This window comes from Pseudorca crassidens, chromosome 17, assembly GCF_039906515.1.
Source record: "Pseudorca crassidens isolate mPseCra1 chromosome 17, mPseCra1.hap1, whole genome shotgun sequence".
Taxonomy (NCBI): domain Eukaryota; kingdom Metazoa; phylum Chordata; class Mammalia; order Artiodactyla; family Delphinidae; genus Pseudorca; species Pseudorca crassidens.
The window spans coordinates 42,831,447-42,850,474 of NC_090312.1; the positions used below are offsets into that span (position 1 = coordinate 42,831,447).

At 41.4% G+C, this 19,028-nt stretch overlaps 1 protein-coding gene and 1 long non-coding RNA gene across 5 annotated transcripts in view; one reads left to right on the plus strand and one right to left on the minus strand.

The window, feature by feature from the left end:
• CDH17 (cadherin 17) overlaps positions 1-8,505 on the plus strand; it is a 137,513-nt gene extending 129,008 nt beyond the window's left edge. For all 3 annotated transcript variants that reach the window (XM_067711769.1, XM_067711771.1, XM_067711770.1), the window contains exons 16-18: positions 4,263-4,379; positions 4,514-4,627; positions 7,635-8,505. In XM_067711769.1, the coding sequence (XP_067567870.1) occupies positions 4,263-4,379; positions 4,514-4,627; positions 7,635-7,735 (332 nt within the window). In that variant the 3' untranslated portion in view covers positions 7,736-8,505. The remainder of the gene's footprint in view (positions 1-4,262; positions 4,380-4,513; positions 4,628-7,634) is intronic.
• Positions 1-17,776, minus strand: part of LOC137210155 (uncharacterized) — a 34,624-nt gene extending 16,848 nt beyond the window's left edge. For both annotated transcript variants that reach the window (XR_010936283.1, XR_010936282.1), the window contains exons 1-2: positions 17,358-17,776; positions 9,087-9,158 (exon numbers count right to left, since the gene is read on the minus strand). This is a non-coding gene — a long non-coding RNA (uncharacterized lncRNA). The remainder of the gene's footprint in view (positions 1-9,086; positions 9,159-17,357) is intronic.
• Positions 17,777-19,028: the final 1,252 nt, after the last annotated feature.

Here is a 19,028-nt window from a genome sequence, read left to right on the forward strand (position 1 = left end):
ATGGCTGAGTAGTATTCCATTGTATATATGTGCCACATCTTCTTTACCCATTCATCTATCGATGGACACTTAGGTTGACTCCATGTCCTGGCTATTGTAAATAGTGCTGCAAGGAACATTGTGGTACATGACTCTTTTTGAATTATGGTTTTCTCAGGGTATATATGCCCAGGAGTGGGATTGCTGGGTCGTTATGGTTTTAATTTATATTTTCTTAATGACTAATGGTGTTGAACATCTTTTCATATGCTTTTTTGCCATCCGTATATCTTCACTGGTGTAGTGTCTGGTCAAATATTGTGCCTGCTTAAAATTTTTAGCAGTTTGGCTTCTGTTGTTGAGTCATAAACATTCTTTATATAGTCTAGATTCAAGTTCTTTGTCAGATATATGTTTATAAATATTTTTTCCCAGGCCATGGCTTACATTTTTATTTTGTAACAGTGCCTTTTGAAGAGCAAATTAAATTTCTTTTTTTTTTTTGCGGTACGCAGGCTTCTCACTGTTGTGGCCTCTCCTGTTGCGGAGCACAGGCTCCGGATGCGCAGGCTCAGCCGCCATGGCTCACGGGCCCAGCCGCTCCGCGGCATGTGGGATCTTCCCGGCCCGGGGCACGAACCCGTGTCCCCTGCATCGGCAGGCGGACTCTCAACCACTGCGCCACCAGGGAAGCCCGCCCCTAAATTTTTTTGATGACATCTGATTTACTGACTTTTTTCTTCTATAATTTGTGACTATTTTGTGTATTATTTAAGAAAGTTTTGCCAAGGTCACTAAATTTTTCTATTTTTTTTTCTCCCAGAGGTCTTATAATTTTAGCTTTTACAGTTACGGCTATCTAATTGTTTAAACACTATTTATTGAAAATATCATTTTCACATTGAATTGTCTTGGCATCTTTGTCAAAAATCAAGTGACCACATATATATGAGTCTATTTCTGGACTTTCTTTTCTGTTTCATTGATCTCTTTGTCTTTATAGCAATACTCTAATGTTTTGATTACCACAGCTCAATAATAAGACTTGAAATCAGGTAGTGTAAATGTCCTTGCTTTGTTCTTTTTCAAAACATTTATTTTGCATTTCTACATAAATTTTAGAATTGAACTTGTCTATTTCTACCCAAAAAACCTATGCAGATTGTGATTGAGATTGTGTGAATCTATAGCTGAATTTGGGGGAGAATTTACATCTTAACAAAGTTGAATTTTCCAATCCATGAATATGATTATGTCTCCACTTATTTAGGTCTTCTTTACTTTCTCTGAGCAATGTGTTCTAATTTTCAATGTATAGTTCTTATAGAATTTCCCCTAAGCATTTCATATGTTTGTGCTATTTTAGATGTTTAAAAATTTAAAATTTTTAAGTAATTCCAGGATATGGAGATATAATTGATGATTTTTGTATATTGATCTTGTAGCCTTGTAACATTGCTGACCTCACTTGTAAGTTCTCTCTCCCTCTTTTTCTTACGTTTTCATAGATTTTCTACATAGACAGTCATGTTGTCTGTGAATTATAGGTTTTATTTCCTTTCCAGTCTGGATGGCTTTTATATCTTTAGCTTGCTTTCTTAGCGGCTAAAATCTTCAGGACAATGTTGAATGAAGGTAGTGAGAGCAGAAACAACTTGTTGTTCCTAATCTTAGGGAGGTGGCATTCATAGTCTTTCACCATTAAGTATAAAGTTAGCTATAGGTTTTTTGTAGATACCCTTTATCAGACTAAGGACTCTATCTTCTATTCTTAACTTGCTGAGAGGTGTTTTTGGGTTTTTTTAAATTAGGAATGGGTGCTAAAAACTTCAGCTGTATTTTTCTGCATCTATTGAGACGATTGTATGGTTGATTTGGGGTTTTGGTTGTTGTTGTTATTGTCGTTGTTTTGGGGGGGTACGTGGGCCTCTCACTGTTGTGGCCTCTCCCGTTGCGGAGCACAGGCTCCGGACGCACAGGCTCAGTGGCCATGGCTCATGGGCCCAGCCGCTCCGCGGCATGTGGGATCTTCCCGGCCCGGGGCACAAACCCGTGTCCCCTGCATCGGCAGGCGGACTCTCAACCACTGTGCCACCAGGGAAGCCCTGGTTGTTGTTGTTTTTGTCTGTTAATTGGAGAAGTATATCAATCAACTTTTGGATGTTAATTCAGTCTTCTCTTCCTGGGATAAAGCTTACTTGGTGGTGAAATATTAGCATTTTTATATGCGGTTGGATTTGATCTGCTAAAATTTTAAGGTTATTTCTATCTATATTCCTAAGGGATATTGGTCTGTATTTTTCTCTTCTTGCAGTGTCTTCGTCTGATTTTGGTATCAGAGTAATGCTGGCTTCATAGAATGAGTTAGGAAGGGTTCTACCTCTTCAATTACCTGGAAGTTTGTGTAAAATTGTTTTTTATTTCTTCCTTAATGTTTGATAGAATTCACCAGTGAAGGCTTCTGGCCCAAAGTTTTCTACAGTAGGACTCAGTGCCTACTGTAGTCCTTACCCTCTTTCAACTGGTGTCCTTACCATGAGTTAACTACAAATTCAATTTCTTTAATAGATATAGGGCTATTCAAGTTATAGATTTATTTTTGGTTGAGCTTGTTAGTTTGTATCTTTCAAATAATTTCTCTATTTCATTTGATTTGTCTAATTTATTGGCACAAAGTTATTCATAACGTTATTTTATTATTCTTTTAATATCTGCAGAATATGTAGTGATATCACCTCATTCTGATATTGGAAAAATTTGCCTCTATTTTGGTCCTGATCAAGCTGGCTAGAAGTTATTAATTTTGTTGATATATTCTCAATGAACCAGCTATTGGTTTCATTGATTTTGCTCTATTTTTTTGTTTTGTATTTCATTGTTCAGATCTTTGTTATTTCCTTTATTCTTCTTATGCTGTATTTAGCTTGTTCTTCTTTTTCTATTTTTATTTAGATGGAAGCTGAGGCAATTGAGAACTTTTTCTTTGTTAACATAGGCATTTGGTGCTATAAGTTTATCTCTTAGTGTCATGTTAGCTGTATTCTATAAAGTTTGATATGTTTTCATTTTCATTCAGTTCAAAATACTTTCTAATTTCCCTTTAGATTTCTCTTGTGACACATGGGTTATTTAGAAGTGGGCTATTTAGTTCTCATATATGTGGGGATTTCCCACATATTCCTGGTTACTGATTTCTAATTTAATTCTGGGGCTTTCCTGGTGGTGCAGTGGTTGAGAGTCCACCTGCCGATGCAGGGGACACGGGTTCATGCCCCAGTCTGGGAGGATCCCACATGCCGCGGAGCGGCTGGGCCCGTGAGCCATGGCCGCTGGGCCTGCATATCTGGAGGCTGTGCTCCACAACGGGAGAGGCCACAACAGTGAGAGGCCCGCCTACCGTATAAAATTAAAAAAATACTTTAACTCTGTAGTGACCAGAGAACATTTGACTGGAATACTTTTTTTTTTTTTTTCTGTATGCGGGCCTCTCACTGTTGTGGCCTCTCCCGTTGCGGAGCACAGGCTCCGGACGTGTAGGCTCAGTGGCCATGGCTCACGGGCCCAGCCACTCTGCAGCATGTGGGATCCTCCCGGACTGGGGCACGAACCCGTGTCCCCTGCATCGGCAGGCGGACTCTTAACCACTGCACCACCAGGGAAAGCCCTGACTGGAATACTTTTAAACTTATTGAGACTTTTTTCTTTCAGTACTTTAAAGATATTTCTCCTTTGTGTTCTGGATTGTATTGTTTCTTCTTCGTTCCTTTGAATGTCATGTGTCTTTTTTCTCTGGATGTCTTTACGATTTTTTTTTTTCACTAGTTTTAAGTAATCTGAGTATTATGTGCCTTGGTGTAGTTTTGTTCGTTTTTCTTTTTCCTAAGATTTGTTTGTCTTCTTGGATCTGAGGATTTAGACTTTTCATCAAATTTGGAAAAAAGTTAGCAGTTATTTCTTCAAATATGTTTTCTCTTTCTAATTCAGTGTTTGCGGACACTATATGGAACATAACTACCACGAGTAATGACAACCTGCTATGTTTAGTATTCATTTCTAAAGAGAAGTCATGAATTGAGAACTTGAAGGATGTTTTAGCATCCTTTTTAACATTTTGGAGGTTACCTGTGGAGTGGTAATACTTTTGGTAGTTTAACTCATACTTATATCTAACCATTTCCTAGTCAACTTTAGTATTATATGATACAGAGATGAACTTTATTCCTGCTCATCCAGGGGCCTGCAGTTGTGTTCTCACATCAGTCATTTTTTCCATATTCTGACAGGAACTCATGCCAGGCTCTCCACCAAGCACACGGGCTTTGAGGAGAGAGTTTACCACATCCCAGTCCGCATCAATGATGGCGGTCGGCCACCCTTGGAAGGAATTGTCTCTTTACCAGGTAGATATTTTGCTGCAGGCAACTTGGGATAATGTCTGTCAATATGGTAGTTTGTAGGAATTCTTGTCTTTGAGATGGGATTCTGCAATTGTTCGCTCAAAAATTTATCTACAAAATATGGTTCTGTTTTTCAGTTACTTTCTGCAAGTGTGTGGAAGATAGGTGTTTCCAGCCAGCAGATCACATGCCTGGGATACCTACTGTGGGCATGACAGTTGGTATACTCCTTACCACCTTTTTGGTCATCGGTGAGTATAATTTCTCAGATTCAAGGATTTCTGTTCTGGGCCTTGGAAACATAAGCTCACATCAGGATCTGACTTCATGGACTGGTGTGGGGCTGCTCAAATGGCAATCTAGGCAATAACCAAGAATATAGATCACCAGTAAACCATCTCCAACTTTCCTGATTGGGAGCTACTGCTTTAGTACCACCCTCTACCTATCACTGCCTTGCTGGTTAGGTTGGGAAATACAACATAAGAGGCTTTAAAGAATAAATTATTGTATTTTATGCTTAGTTACCAAGCTTTCATGATGAAGGAGAAAGAAATGCAGTAGCTGTGCCTCTGCTATGTGTCAGGCACAGTGCTTGGTGGGGAACACAGTGACAGATATACACAGATCCATCACTCACAGAGCTTATGGTCTAGTCTGCCATTGTTGGAATAGGTAGAAGCTAGCCTTCCAGTGGAGATGCTGGCATACCTGAAATGTTGCAGAACTCCCCTTTTTATGTTTTGTGACTGTGGGCCTTGATTCTTTATTATTTCAGAATAATTCCACTGCATCACAGGGCTCATTCTGCCATGGCCCCTGGCCTGGCTAGATAGCAGAGTTCCCTGTCTTCTTTTTTGTAAACAGCTCAGTACCTACTGTAGTCCTTACCCTCTTTCAACTGGTGTCTTCACCACAAGTTAAGTATTAGAAGTAGATACTTCTGCCCATTTTTTAATTGAGTTGTTTGTTTTTTTGCTGTTGAGCTCCATAAGCTACTTGTATTTCACCAAAGAAGACATATAGGTGGCCAAGAGGCACATGAAAAGATGCTCAAAATCACTAATTATTAGAGAAATGCAAATCAAAACTACAATGAGGTATCACCTCACACGGGTCAAAATGGCCATCATCAAAAAATCTAGAAACAATAAATGCTGGAGAGGGTGTGGAGAAAAGGGAACCCTCTTGCACTGTTGGTGGAAATGTAAATTGATACAACCACTATGGAGAACAGTATGGAGGTTCCTTAAAAAACTAAAAGTAGAACTACCATATGACCCAGCAATCCCACTACTGGGCATATACCCTGAAAAAATCATAATTCAAAAAGAGACATGTACCACAATGTTCATTGCAGCACTATTTACAATAGCCAGGACATGGAAGCAACCTAAGTGTCCATCAACAGATGAATGGATAAAGAAGATGTGGCACATATATATAGTGGAATATTACTCAGCCATTAAAAGAAACGAAATTGAGTTATTTGTAGTGAGGTAGATGGACCTAGAGTCTGTTATACAGATTGAAGTAAGTCAGAAAGAGAAAAACAAATACTGTATGCTAACGTATATATATATGGAATCTAAAAAAAAAAAAAAAATGGTACCAATGAACCTAGTGGCAGGGCAGGAATAAAGACGTAGACACAGAAGATGGACTTGAGGACACAGGGTGGGGAGGGGGAAGCTGGGGTGAAGTGAGGGTAGCATCGACATATGTACACTACCAAATGTAAAATAGATAGCTAGTGGGATGCAGCAGCATAGCACAGGGAGATCAGCTCGGTGCTTTGCGATGACCTAGAGGGATGGGATAGGGAGGGTGGGAGGGAGGCTCAAGAGGGAGGGGATATGGGGATATATGTATGCATATGGCTGATTCATTTTGTTGTACAACAGAAACTAACACAGCATTGAGAAGCAATTATACTCCAAAAAAGATGTACTAAAAATAAAAAGTAGATACTTCATCAATTCACCTGTGTAAAGGGGTTTATACAGTTCCACATCCTTTCTCTTTTAAAGGAAGAGCTGGGATTATTCTAAGTCTTCTTAATTGCTCTCTTGGCATCTGGTCTTTTCTGCCACCATCCAGTCTACCACATTGGACTCTGATTCACAGCTCTAAAAGGGATCTCATTTCCTTATACCCTTCCATTCGAATTCCTCATTATTATGGCATAGAAGGGCCTTTGTGACATGACCATTACGCATCCTAATATTGCATGGTGACCATCATTTCTCTTTGAGAACCACAGTTTGGTGCACACCTTTTATACTAATTGAGCTGGCTTTTGAGGTTTACTCACTTATCAAACTCCCCTCTACTTCTATGCCTTTTCTTATTCTATTTGTCCTCTCATCTTGAAAGGATTTTTGAGTTTTTATGCCATGGTTTTCTAACATGACCATTTACTCTCATAATTTTACAACAAGTTAAAGATTGGATGAGTTTGGTGATCTAAAGATAGAAGTAATAGGATCTTGTAGTTTCATATCCTTACTTTTTTCAAAATAGGAGGGTTGGGATTATTGCAAGATTCTTAATGGGCTTCTGAGTATCCAGTCTTTTTTGCCATGATTCCTCTTGTAAACTTACTGCCAGGTTAATTTCTTAAAAACGACTTACTTTTCCAGATAAGTCTCTGATTTATAGTATACATAGTGCTAAAATGCACAATGTAATTTTGTAGTAGGTCAGAGATGGGGGAAACCAGAGAGGTTAGGTAGTCTACTCAAGCTGGAGCGACAAGGAAGACGGCAAAGAAAATGTAATACTTGATGTGGACATGGTGAAAGTAGGCTTTAGGTAGGTGAATTGGTCTGAGAACAGCTTTCTGGTTTTTCTCATTGGACTACTTCCTCTAGGGAAGAGGAAGAAGAACTGGAATCAACATTTATTGACTGTGTCTGAAGTTCAGGAATTCTGTCTAATGCTCACGCACTTAGTCTTCAGGGTAGTGTAGGCATTAAGTCCTATATTCCTTGATAGAGACCCAGCGATAGCCACCAGCTTCGATATGACTTGGGACTTGTTACATATTTACTGACAACAAGATAAGTGGTAAGCTTACTTATCCAAGAAAGCCCATGCCTAGAATCTCTTAATCACCAGGACAATGAAACTTTGTTGAACCACAAACAAAAATGAAATTACATGAGTCATTTTTTCCTATGCAGGTGCTACCTTATAAATGAATGTGACAGTACATTTTAAGACTCCATCTCTTTGACTCTGCATTTTCTCTTTTAGGTATAATTTTAGCTGTCGTGTTTTTCCAGATAAAGAAGAATAAAGGCCAACATAATGTTGAAAGTGCTCAGGCATCTGAAGTCAAGCCTCTGAGAAACTGAATGTGAAAAGGAATGTTTGAGTCTATGTACCAAGTGCTATTTCAGTAACACAACCATTTAATCCCATAATTTTGCTTTTCATCCAACATGTGCACTATAATTTTTTACGATATACCTTCCTGCCCTTTACTATTTTATTACTCTTAGATATTTCATGTGCTGTAGACAATAGAGACATTTTCCATTTTCTCATGACACTTTTCCACTCTGCAAAAGCCTTAGCTATTTATCCAAACACAAAAATGTATGTGCTTTTCCCTCTTAGGGAAAGAGGGGCTGATGAAATACTCCGTGCATTTTTTCTTCATTAAGAGATCGATCAGTCATCCATCACAGCACATCCCGGATTCCATTTATGCTTTTGCTAATTCCATCCCGTGTCTCCTTCCTCCACATCTCCTTTGGTATTTCACTAATTTTAAAACATTTGTTGGAGGAAAGAACAAAGCTAAGTCTCAGGAAAAAAATTAAAGCGCAGACCTGTCCCTTAGTTTGAACAGAAACTTTTTGTTGTTATTCGCCTCCTTTAGCCCCACATGGCTTATGTTGCTTTTCGTGGGAGGATTTTGCACTTGGGAACAGCATGAGACCACTGCAGACCATGCAGAGTCCTGCTTCATAAACCCTGGTGCCAACACCGGCCACTACCTACCACGCTCACATGCTGCGCATGTTTTCTTTATGTGTATATTAATAAAGTTCCGGTTATTATATATTTAACAGTAGAGGAAGATAAGGAAGCACAAAAGATGTAGTGACAAAAATCAAGAATAAACATTGGCTTTGGTTTTGTTTCTTGGATCTCTTTGTCTCTGCTTCCTGGTTCTCTGCATTTGTTGAGGGAAGGACTAGATAACAATGGTTATCTATCATTTATCAAAATTGCCTCCCATGTAGAATTAACCCACAAAGAGTGGGTCCACAATGAAATAAAAATTCCCTGTGCTCACGACTGTGGATTGGGGTGTTCGAGGCAGATACACTAGGAATTTTAAAATCTTAAATAAGAAAACCTTAGAGATTTGGAAGCATTTCGAGGCCCTGGAGCTGTTTTCTGGCTTCTGATTTGAGGCTTGAAAGCATTCAACATTACACAGCCTCTCAGAATTTTCAAGAATGTTTGGGAAAACAACTTGTATCTGAAAAGGTGCTCCTACAATGACGGCTGAAGCAGGCCATGGAGTTCTGTTTTTCATAAATAATCCTCTTTGAGGGCTTTTATTATCTTTTTTTAAGGCAAAAAAGTAAAACAAAAGAAAATATCCGAACTCTATTTCTAAGACCTCAATATTACTTTCTTGTATTGATAGAATGTTATCCTGTGCTTCAGGATAATACTGAGCTCTCTTACCTGTTTTTTTTTCCACACAAGGCTCATTGGAAAACTCATAACGGGCGAGGTTCTCTCTTGTCTCACCATACTCTGAAAGACAAAACAAGAAAACAAAAATCTAAGAGCACCAACAGCAAATTATATCCCAACCTAAGGAATGGTTTAACTTTCTCAGCAACTTCTGTAGGTATTTTCTTGTGTGTTTTTGACCAAGAGTGACTGTGATATGACATTTAGTTCACTTAAAATTGCATCATTGCTAGCCCTGCTTCTTTTCCGGAAAACACTTTATCATTCCTGAAAGACTGAGGCAGTCCCAAGGCAGGTCTGCTCAGAGGGCTTAGGGATGCCTCCTGCCTCAGTTCAGGGTTGTTCTCTCTGGACCAACTTGTATCATCGAATGATAGACTGATTACACATAACCTTCTCGTCTAAAATCACTGATTAGTATTCACATTTCTTGTGCTGCTCTTCCTCTGGGTGGGCCTTCCCTCTAAACCTTCTCTTCCTTCCATGACCAGATCCCACCCATTCCTAAAGGCTTAAAGACCAATTTATATACTGGTCCCTTTGGGAAGCCTTCTCTTAGGAAACTACAGGGTACCAGGCCACTACCTCATCTAAACTACTATACTGTGGTGAGGAAAATTCTAGGATCTATTCCCTCTTCTGGTAAAGATGGTTCCATTTCCACTGGAAAACATCTTCCCCTCCCCTTCACCTGGCTCTTCTACACCTAGTCTGTATAGTTTGAGTAGAGTCAACTTCCGGTTTTCCCCCATCTCCCCATCTCTCACTTCTAGAATTGTGTTGAAGCTCTTAGAAAATAGCTCTCTTTAAGTGGAATTTGCTAAACTAGTAGAAAATAAACTCAGAGCATTCTAGTTACCACAAAAGGTAAGCCTACCCCAGAACAAGGACCACACAGAGTTGAGAGAAGATTCTGAAGATGTTGAGTGCCTGGATCCAGCTGTGCCTGAAGGCAACCTTGCCCTGGACTTTCCTATCCTGTGAGCCAATACATTCCTTATTACTTAAAGCTCAATATATTTCTGCCCTTGCAACCAAGAGTGCATATTTGTGCCTTGCTTATGGACCTTATGTTCTACAGTTAGGGCCCATTTGATCTCCTTAACTAGTCTGGGACTTCTTGGAATCCTCTCAATGTCTCTATGACAAGTCTTGGCTCATAGTAGCTCCTCTATAAGTTTTTGAAGAATGAATACATGAAATAGCTGATTCATGTAGGCCACTTATGCTACTGTCATCTTAGAGCCACCCACCTGACAAAATTGAAACTAATCCACTCTCTGTTTTTAGTTACAGTATCCTCAAAGAGGCGTTAAACTCCCACTTCACTACATTCCGTTTCCCTACATACAAACTCTGACGCTCCGTTCAAACATCCTCAGAGCTGAATGCAATGGTGAATGAGGCTGTGAGTGACAAAGCCCTCAAGAATTTCTGGATGGTTAAGAAATAGCAGGGAGAGTGAGGGGGTCTCAGGGTGGGGGTGGGAAGTATAGGGGCAACTCCTGTGAGTAGCTACGTAGAAAGTCTCAGGGGTTTCTGGAGAGCAGTAAATTAAGAGTAGAGATCTCAGGGTGCTGGTCCATGGTCTAGACAGCTCACAAGCAGGAAGCTGAGATTACCTCTGAAGCATCTAGGGCAAGAAGGAAATAATTTGTTTCCAAGATTCTGTATAATGCCATATGCATCATGGGAACTTGTTAAACTTGGAACCTTAAAAGTTACCTGAAAAGGTACAATATCTTACAATTTGATTTTAAAATCTCATTTCAACTGTCTTGAAATGTACAGTTCAGTTGCATTAAGTCCATTCACGTTGTTGGGCAATCACCACCATCATCCACCTCCAGAACCTTTTCATCTTCCTAAATGAAACTCTACTCATTAAATAAGAACTTCCCCGGGCTTCCCTGGTGGCGCAGTGGTTGAGAGTCCGCCTGCCGATGCAGGGGACGCGGGTTCGTGCCCCGGTCCGGGAAGATCCCACATGCCGCGGAGCGGCTGGGCCCGTGAGCCATGGCCGCTGAGTCTGCGCATCCGGAGCCTGTGCTCCGCAACGGGAGAGGCCACAGCAGTGAGAGGCCCGCGTACCACAAAAAAAAAAAAAAAAAAAAAGAACTCCCCATTCCTTCCTACCTCCAGTCCCTGGTAACCACTATTCTAACTTTCTGTCTCCATGAATTTGAGTGTGCTAGGTATAAATGGAATCATACAATATTTGTTCATAATATCAATGTTTTAAAACAGGTTTTACAATAGTAAGAGAGAAAAAAATAGCATTCAAGCCGAAAAGTTATCTTATGAGGAGACTCTCTCAAGACTAATGCTATTTTTGATTTTGTTGCATTCAAATGTGTCACACATTGTATATACTTAAATATACATTTTGCACACCTGTGAAGATATCCATACAATGTATACACCATGCAGGTGTGTTCTCCAAATACCACTCATTGCTCCTAAATTTCTTCTCACCAAAGCCTGTCTCATTCTGACTGAGTCCCAAGACTGTGGTCAGGTGTCGGATGCCCAGCTCTCTACCACAGGAGTGCTCAGTGGGTGCAGATTAAAAACACCTGGGGGAGTTTTTCAAAAATACTCATTCCAGAGCCCTACCCCCAACTGAGTCAGCATCTCTGGGCAGGGGGCCCTAGCTTTAATATTCTGAAAAAATATCCCCATGTGAGTCCAATGTGCAACCACAGCTGAGCTCCCTTATTCCAGACAATCCCTAGAGGGGTTAGTACCAGTCTGGTGTGGAATATGATCTTTTGTAGGGTCTGAATCAGCGTCTTTCTTCAGAACATCACCTTCCCAATCCTCTCAACTTTCTGGGCACCTTTAATCCTAACCAGGCCTGCTTAGACCCTTTCCCAGATGCAAACATGGGCCATGCCCCAGAGTTCAGGGAAGGTAGGAAGAGCTGCTGTCAAGAGAGCCATTGCTTGGCCCATAGAGATCCTTCAGCTAAGAGCAGCCTGGTGGGTCCAGCCCCAGGTCACTCTTGCCAGCACATCGGAGCCTATGAACTCCAGCCACGAAGCTGAGAAGAAAGAAGCTGGTTTCACCTGCAGGAGAGTAGCCCCTTTGTAGACCAGAGCAAAAATTACTGTGAAAACACACATTTCTGTAAAGTGATCTTCTTGTGCTTGTGCTTGGAGAGCTGGCTATTTAAAGGGAAATTCCTGACAGTGTTAACAAAAATAAATAACATTTTTTATAACACAATTATTTCCCATTTTATTGGTTTTCCACTTTTACCTCCTAGCATAGTTCAGGCTCCATTCGACATTTCAGAGTGACTATACGCTATGTGTTAGTCGTGTGTCAGCCATCTGGGCCCTTAAGACAAGGAGGACGGCCTCCTGAGATGGTAGATAATTCTAAAGGGTAAGGGGCTGCCCTGGAATCCAGGGCTAAGAATGTCGATGGCTAAAGCAAAGTCCCACTTTAGGCCTCCACAAGTTACTCGCCATGAACAGTCATTGGTTTCTTTGGACGGAAATCAAAACTCCCCTTTTTTTCATGTGATCCTTATCCTGGAAGGGCCGACTGAGTGCACAGTGGGACAGGAAGGGGTGTGACGAATGGCCAGTTATGGAAACAAGTGTTCATCTGATTGAGAGAAAGAGTTCTCATTTTTTCCATTGCAGCACTTGGGCTGAGGAGAAGTCCAGGATTTGGAGGGCTGCATTTGGAAGGGGAGGAGGGTACGCAGAAGGAGGTGGGAATAAAAATAGGCCCCGTGTGTACCCAGCATTTCAGTTAGTCTCTTGAATTAAGCACAGGACAGGGGGAAACAGAATATATTTTTAGTAACAGAAGTTAAACTGAGCCTCTTTGGCTCCTGGCCAAGAAGAGATCCCGGAGGCAGAGTTTCCGGGGGCTCTGCTCTGGGACAACCAGAGTCAGCTGTGGCCTCGGTTGGCGGTGGACGCAAAGAACCAGGGAAAGGTCCACTGTGGGGCAGGAGGGGAGAGGTCCCAGCTGAAGTTCCCTGCTGAGTTTTGCCTTTTGTGGTGGGGTCTCAGACAGCCTTCCTGGGGCCTATGAGGGGGAGGGATTCCCCTGAGTAAGCAAACGTGGCTTGGTGTATGCTCGCAGAAATCCCAGCACGGGGATTTTGACCCTGAGCCGTGATGGTAGGTTGATGGGTGTTAAAAAAGAGAAGGGACTCAGGCCCATTATACAGCTCTGAGAGAGCCTGGGCCAGGCGGGAGCCGAGCCCCGAAGCAAAGCCTGATGGAGGAGCCCCTGTTCGGCAGAAACCACTGAACTTAGAACCCCTACTCTGCCAGGTCGCTGACCAGGGGTGTGATCCTGAAGGTGAAGATGGCCATCAGCCAGCGGGGGCCTCTTGAGGGAAGGTCTGAGCCTGCCCCCCCATGGCTGTCATAGTTAGTTTGCTGTTTTAGTCTTTTGTTTATTTGTCAGATCTTTATGGAACCCCCATCATGGCCAGATACTGAGTTGGTCACTAGGAACACAAACAGCAGTAGCTAATAATTCTACATTTATAATGTGCCCTGAACTATTCTAAACGCCTTACAAAATGTTGTCATTGAATCCTTACAACAACTGTATGAGTGAGATACAATTATTATGTCTATTGTACAGATCAGAAACTGTGATAGAGAAAGCTTAAGCATGTAACTCGCTCAAGGTCACAAATAAACTATCTCAGAAGTCTTACTCTGAAGGTCACGCCCAAAGCTACCATATTTCATCTAATCTATGGAACCGAATATTGTAAGATGTGTTATTTTATGTGACACTAAGAAAGAAAAGAGCATGATCAGTTAGCTTTGCCGTACCATTATAGGATTGCATCCTCAACTTCAGAGATGTTAAAATGTGAAAAAATGTGAGTCTTGAATTGACAGCTGTTACACAGAGGCACTGTCTCTCTTCTCATGGGCTGCACAATTGCACAGGAGAGACCACCTAAACAGTCATCATGCAATGAGGTGAGCATCAGGTATCACCAAGGTGGAGCACACAGATTGCTGCGGAGATGAGAGAAGCGAGACCTTCACTTTTTTTTTTTTTTTGCGGTACGCGGGCCTCCCACTGTTGTTGCCTCTCCCGTTGTGGAGCACAGGCTCCGGACGCGCAGGCTCAGCGGCCATGGCTCATGGGCCCAGCCGCTCCGCATCATGTGGGATCTTCCAGGACCGGGACACGAACCTGTGTCCCCTGCATCGGCAGGCGGACTCTCAACCACTGCGCCACCAGGGAAGCCCTAAAGAGACCTTCACTTTTGCCTGAGGGTCTTGGGAACCCATCACAGAAGTGACACCCAGCTGTGCCTTAGCATTTCTCCAAATACAGAAGGGGAGGATGAAATGGGAAATCTGGGGCATTTTAAGGGCCATGGTTGATAATGCTAATGCTAATAATATAGCAATAGCTAACAATAGCTAATCATTAATAGCTAATCACTGTGTGCCAGGAACTGCCTGAGGGCTTTCTATGCATCATGCCATTTAATCCCCACAGAAACTCTGTGAGAAAGCACTCTTGTCAGCCAGAAACCTGAGGCTAAGGAGGTGAAGCAATTCATCCCGCAGGGCACAGCTAGAGGGAAATATACCAGGATAAGGATCTCCGGAAGCCTGACTCCCAAGTTTCAGACTTTAACCACACTGCTGGACCACCTCTCAGAAGTAAATTAGTCTGATAACACTGTACCGTATAACTGAAATTTGGAAGACAGTAGAACTTCAATGTTCTCACACACACACACAAAAGTAAATATGTGAGGTGATGATTGTGTTAATTTAAATAGTTCAATGGGAGGAATCCTTTCATAATGTGTATGTAACTCAAATCATCACGATGTACACTTTTGAGTACTGGATTGGCCAAAAAGTTCATTTGTAACATCTTACAGAAAAACTCAAATGAACTTTTTGGCCAACCAAATTTTATTTGTCAATTACTATACATCTCAATAAAACTGAAAAAAAGAAAAAGAAGAAGAAGAGAGTTAGTGATGAGACATGTTCACCAAAGTCATTCTCATCCACTGAGCTCTCCATTTCCTGGGATAAGCACGAGTGAGGGCTGGACATTGTCAAACACAAAGATTGAAGAGAGACCTCTGGGAGACCTGACTCTGAAGTTGGGCAGAGAATGACTGATGGGCGGGAGGTTCTGGAAGGGTTGCTTAAGATGGGGACCTCAGTCATTTCAACTATCAAGTATCTGCTGAAATCTCATCCTGAGCAAAGGTCTGTGCCAGGCATTAAGGGGACTGTTGAAGGAAGTCGTGGCCTGAGGGCCAATGCTGAATGAAAGAAGTACAGCGTTGAATCCCTTCTCAGGCCTGCCTGGTGTGGCACTCTGACCTGGTCTCCTGCCTCCTTCCTCTTGCTCACCATGCTTTAGCCACACTGACCATCCGGCACTTCCTTGAGGAGGCTGAATGCCTTCCATTTCGTTCCTTTATGCGTGCCTTGCCTGGAACATCCTCCCAGCTCCAGCCTCTTTTGTATGGTTTGCCTTTTCTCTTGCTTTAGGTCTCTGTAAAGTTGGTCTCCTCCGAGCTGTCCTGCCAGTTATTTTCTTCCTGTTAATTTTCTTCCTAGCACTTTTCAGAGTGTAGAATATGTCCTTTATTAGTTTGCATCTTTGGGGGCAGAAATTTTGTTCACTGTTGTGTCCCAGCACTGAGCATGGTGCTGGCATATCGTAGACACTCCCTATCTGAATGGATGAATGGCTTAGCTTAGAATCTAATCATGGAGCCAAGAGGTACATCTATGATACAGAAAATAGCTGCTGAACTTCTCAAGGAATGGAGAGATTGAGGTGGGTGGAAACTGTCAAGGAAATGCATTGAACAGGGTGGGCAGAATTCAGAGACTTAGGGATGACCTTGGAGAAAAACCAGCTGGGGGAGATAATGCAGTCTGTGGGAGAACAGAAAATAGTTTTCTCTTTCCTTCAGGTTTGAAGCACCTTTATTTTCAGTATCTGGAATCACCCTAGCTTTCCTTACCTCCTGAGCTCTCCTTCAACTTACTGTAACATGGGTGAAAGCCATGGCGGCCAGTTGTCCAGCCTTCTCTCCCAGAGTGCTTTGGTGGACTCCCTTCGGGGACCAAACACAACATTGAGACTGAACTCTCATATGGCTCCTCAGCCTAGGAATGGGGATGTTTGGGGGAAACCTTTATGGATGCCGTTCTCACTTCCAGCATCATGAACAAAGTGATTCCCAATGTCCAGAAAGGACCTCAGATGGCCATATTTTAGAATCCTTTCAAGGATTTTAGAAGCAGAGATATAGCTCAATAATTATAGTGTCTTCAGTCAGCTATTCCTGTCCCCTCGCCACCCACTCACACAAATCTAATAGAGCACATCATGTGATTCACTCTCTTAATGGATTTCCACACCATAAATTTTGAAGGTTAAGATTTGTTACCATTTCATACATGTTTTGCCTTATTTATCTTACATGTCTAGAAGGATGTCTGTCTACAGAGTATTTAAGTCTTATTTTTATTATTTATTCATGTGTTTACCTCTCCTCACCCCACCTCCTGAGGGCAGGAGACCATGTCTTATTATCATTGTAACTCTGCTGCCAGCAAAGCATCTTTAACAAAAGTTTCTTGGTAAACTTGAATTAAATTGAAGAGTTCCAAGACCTTCCAGAAGTTCAGTTCTCTTTTTAGCGGAGCAAGTTGCCTCAATTCACCTGAGCCCAAGGTTGTTGCCTGTTAACCATATAAACCAAATTCGTGTCCTCCTTGTCAAAGACTATTAAAGAGCAGACATCTCAGTTTAGCTTTGATTGATCTGGGACTTAATTTGGGAAGCCTTGCCTTACCCAAGATTAGACATTATTGAACAAGAAAACAGAGAACGAACTAAAATAACTTTGTGCTATAATGGAACAACAATTTAAAAATTTAAGCAAAACTCTTTGCCATCAACCCTTTAAAAAGCATCTAGTTATTTCCGAATTTGTAGGGCATATTAATCACCACTTTTCAGCCAAGGACAACACCATGCAATGGAGCTAGGAATGAAGTCATTTTGGTACGTGTTTTCTGGAACGGTGCCCTGAATAGTTTTCTTCTTGACATATGTCCAGCTCTTTAATACAGCTTAACATTAGTAATGCTCATAGTTTGTTTATAAAAATCATGTTTAGAATATGAAGGAAGCATGGAAAAATTCTCAGAGTGAGGGAAAGGAGAGAAAAGTAAGGAAAAAAGCAGTTGTTGAGGATGAGTGAGCATTTACCCTGAGAGTGCGCGATGAGACTGCTCTGTCAATGAGAGCCTTATCCAAAGAGTCATCCCAATGATTGACATGACATTTGCTCCCTGAATTAGGACACTCTGAATTTAGCTAAGGATTATCTTCTTCAGATTCATGCATTATTCACTTAATCCACAAATGACTATTTATTACTTTTTTATTCCTACGAAGCAGGCAGAAGCAGTGGTAACAACCCCCATAGCTTTTGTTCATGCATTTTCCTCTCCATTAATCTTCTCATTCAACAGAACCCTGTCAAGTCTTCAGAAGGAATTGTGGATGTTCCCAGACTCCAGGTTCAAGGACTCTTCCACCAAGTGATTATTAAGTAAATGTTTGCAGTAATATTTACCCACTTTGGACTGTTCCTATCTCTGGTATTTCACCACAATCAGAGCCTGATCCCAAGATCAACTGGGAAACATTTTAAGGAAATAAAAGGTAAAATCCCTTTGTGAGGGCGGAACTACGGAATTACAGAGAGCCTTGGTAAATTCTCCCCAGCAGCTGGGAACAGTCAGCCAGAGAGTGATGCAGAATTCATAAACCATGTTAAAAGTTTTGGTGCCCTGGAAAAAGCTCTGAAATGTTCCAATCATTAAATTACTCAACTGAAATCACTTTCAGATGAGCCAATTCAGAGCAAACATTACCAAGCTTTTAAACTACATCATATGTTCCAAAAGTAAAATGGAAAACAATAAAGCAGAAAGGTCTGTTCCCCCACTGGCTTATGCAGGTGATTTCAGATTTAATACAAAGAAATCTCCAGTATGTCTGCCTTCAGCACCAATAACGTGAATAAGCTTGGACCACTGATTCCAAGGAGTTTAATCTTTAAATGGTTCTGCCAATTAGAGTTAATGTCAGGACACTTCATACGTGGTAGATGTTCAGTAATGTTCATTTCACTGATACGTAAACACATGGATAAATAACATCTGATGAAGAGAATAAGGTGAAAACTCCTAAAGTTTGGCAGAGTAAGATAGCCCTATGAAAGAGGATAAAAACAGAGGTCAAAAAAGTAAGACAAAAAATTGCAGACTAAAGCGCTGACAAAAATCAGAGAAGAAAATTATAAAAAGGAGTAAGTGGTTGACAAGATCAAATGTAGTGAGATGCCTTGGACTGATAAATGTCAAGTGGATTTAATAACAAAGTGGTAATCTGGATGATGATAGTTGCAATTTGCATATAAGACCAATTAAGTAGGCAGCCTTTACCACTACCTCCAACTTCCTGTGTTCACACCCTTGTATAATCCCCTACCAGGAGTGTGGGCTGGATTTAGTGACAGAATCCTAGTGAATAGAATCTGGCATAAGTTATGGATGTTACTTCTTGTGTTAGGTAGCAGAAAGACTGTGGCTTCTCTCTTGGGTTGCCCTCTCTTTCTCACTCTCTGATTCGCTTTTTCTGCCACGTTGTGAGCTGTCCTAAGCAGAGAGTTACATGACAAAACCCCTAATGTTTCTGGCCGGTAGCCAGGGCGAACCTGAGGCCTGCCAGCAGCCATATGTACCCAAGCACACTTCTGCAGTCACTTACTCTGTTAGGAATATGTATTAATAAACATGGATTATTTTCATTGGTCTCAAGAAGTACTGCTATGCTATTGCTGAAGATCACAGGGTAGCCATTCTCTCACCT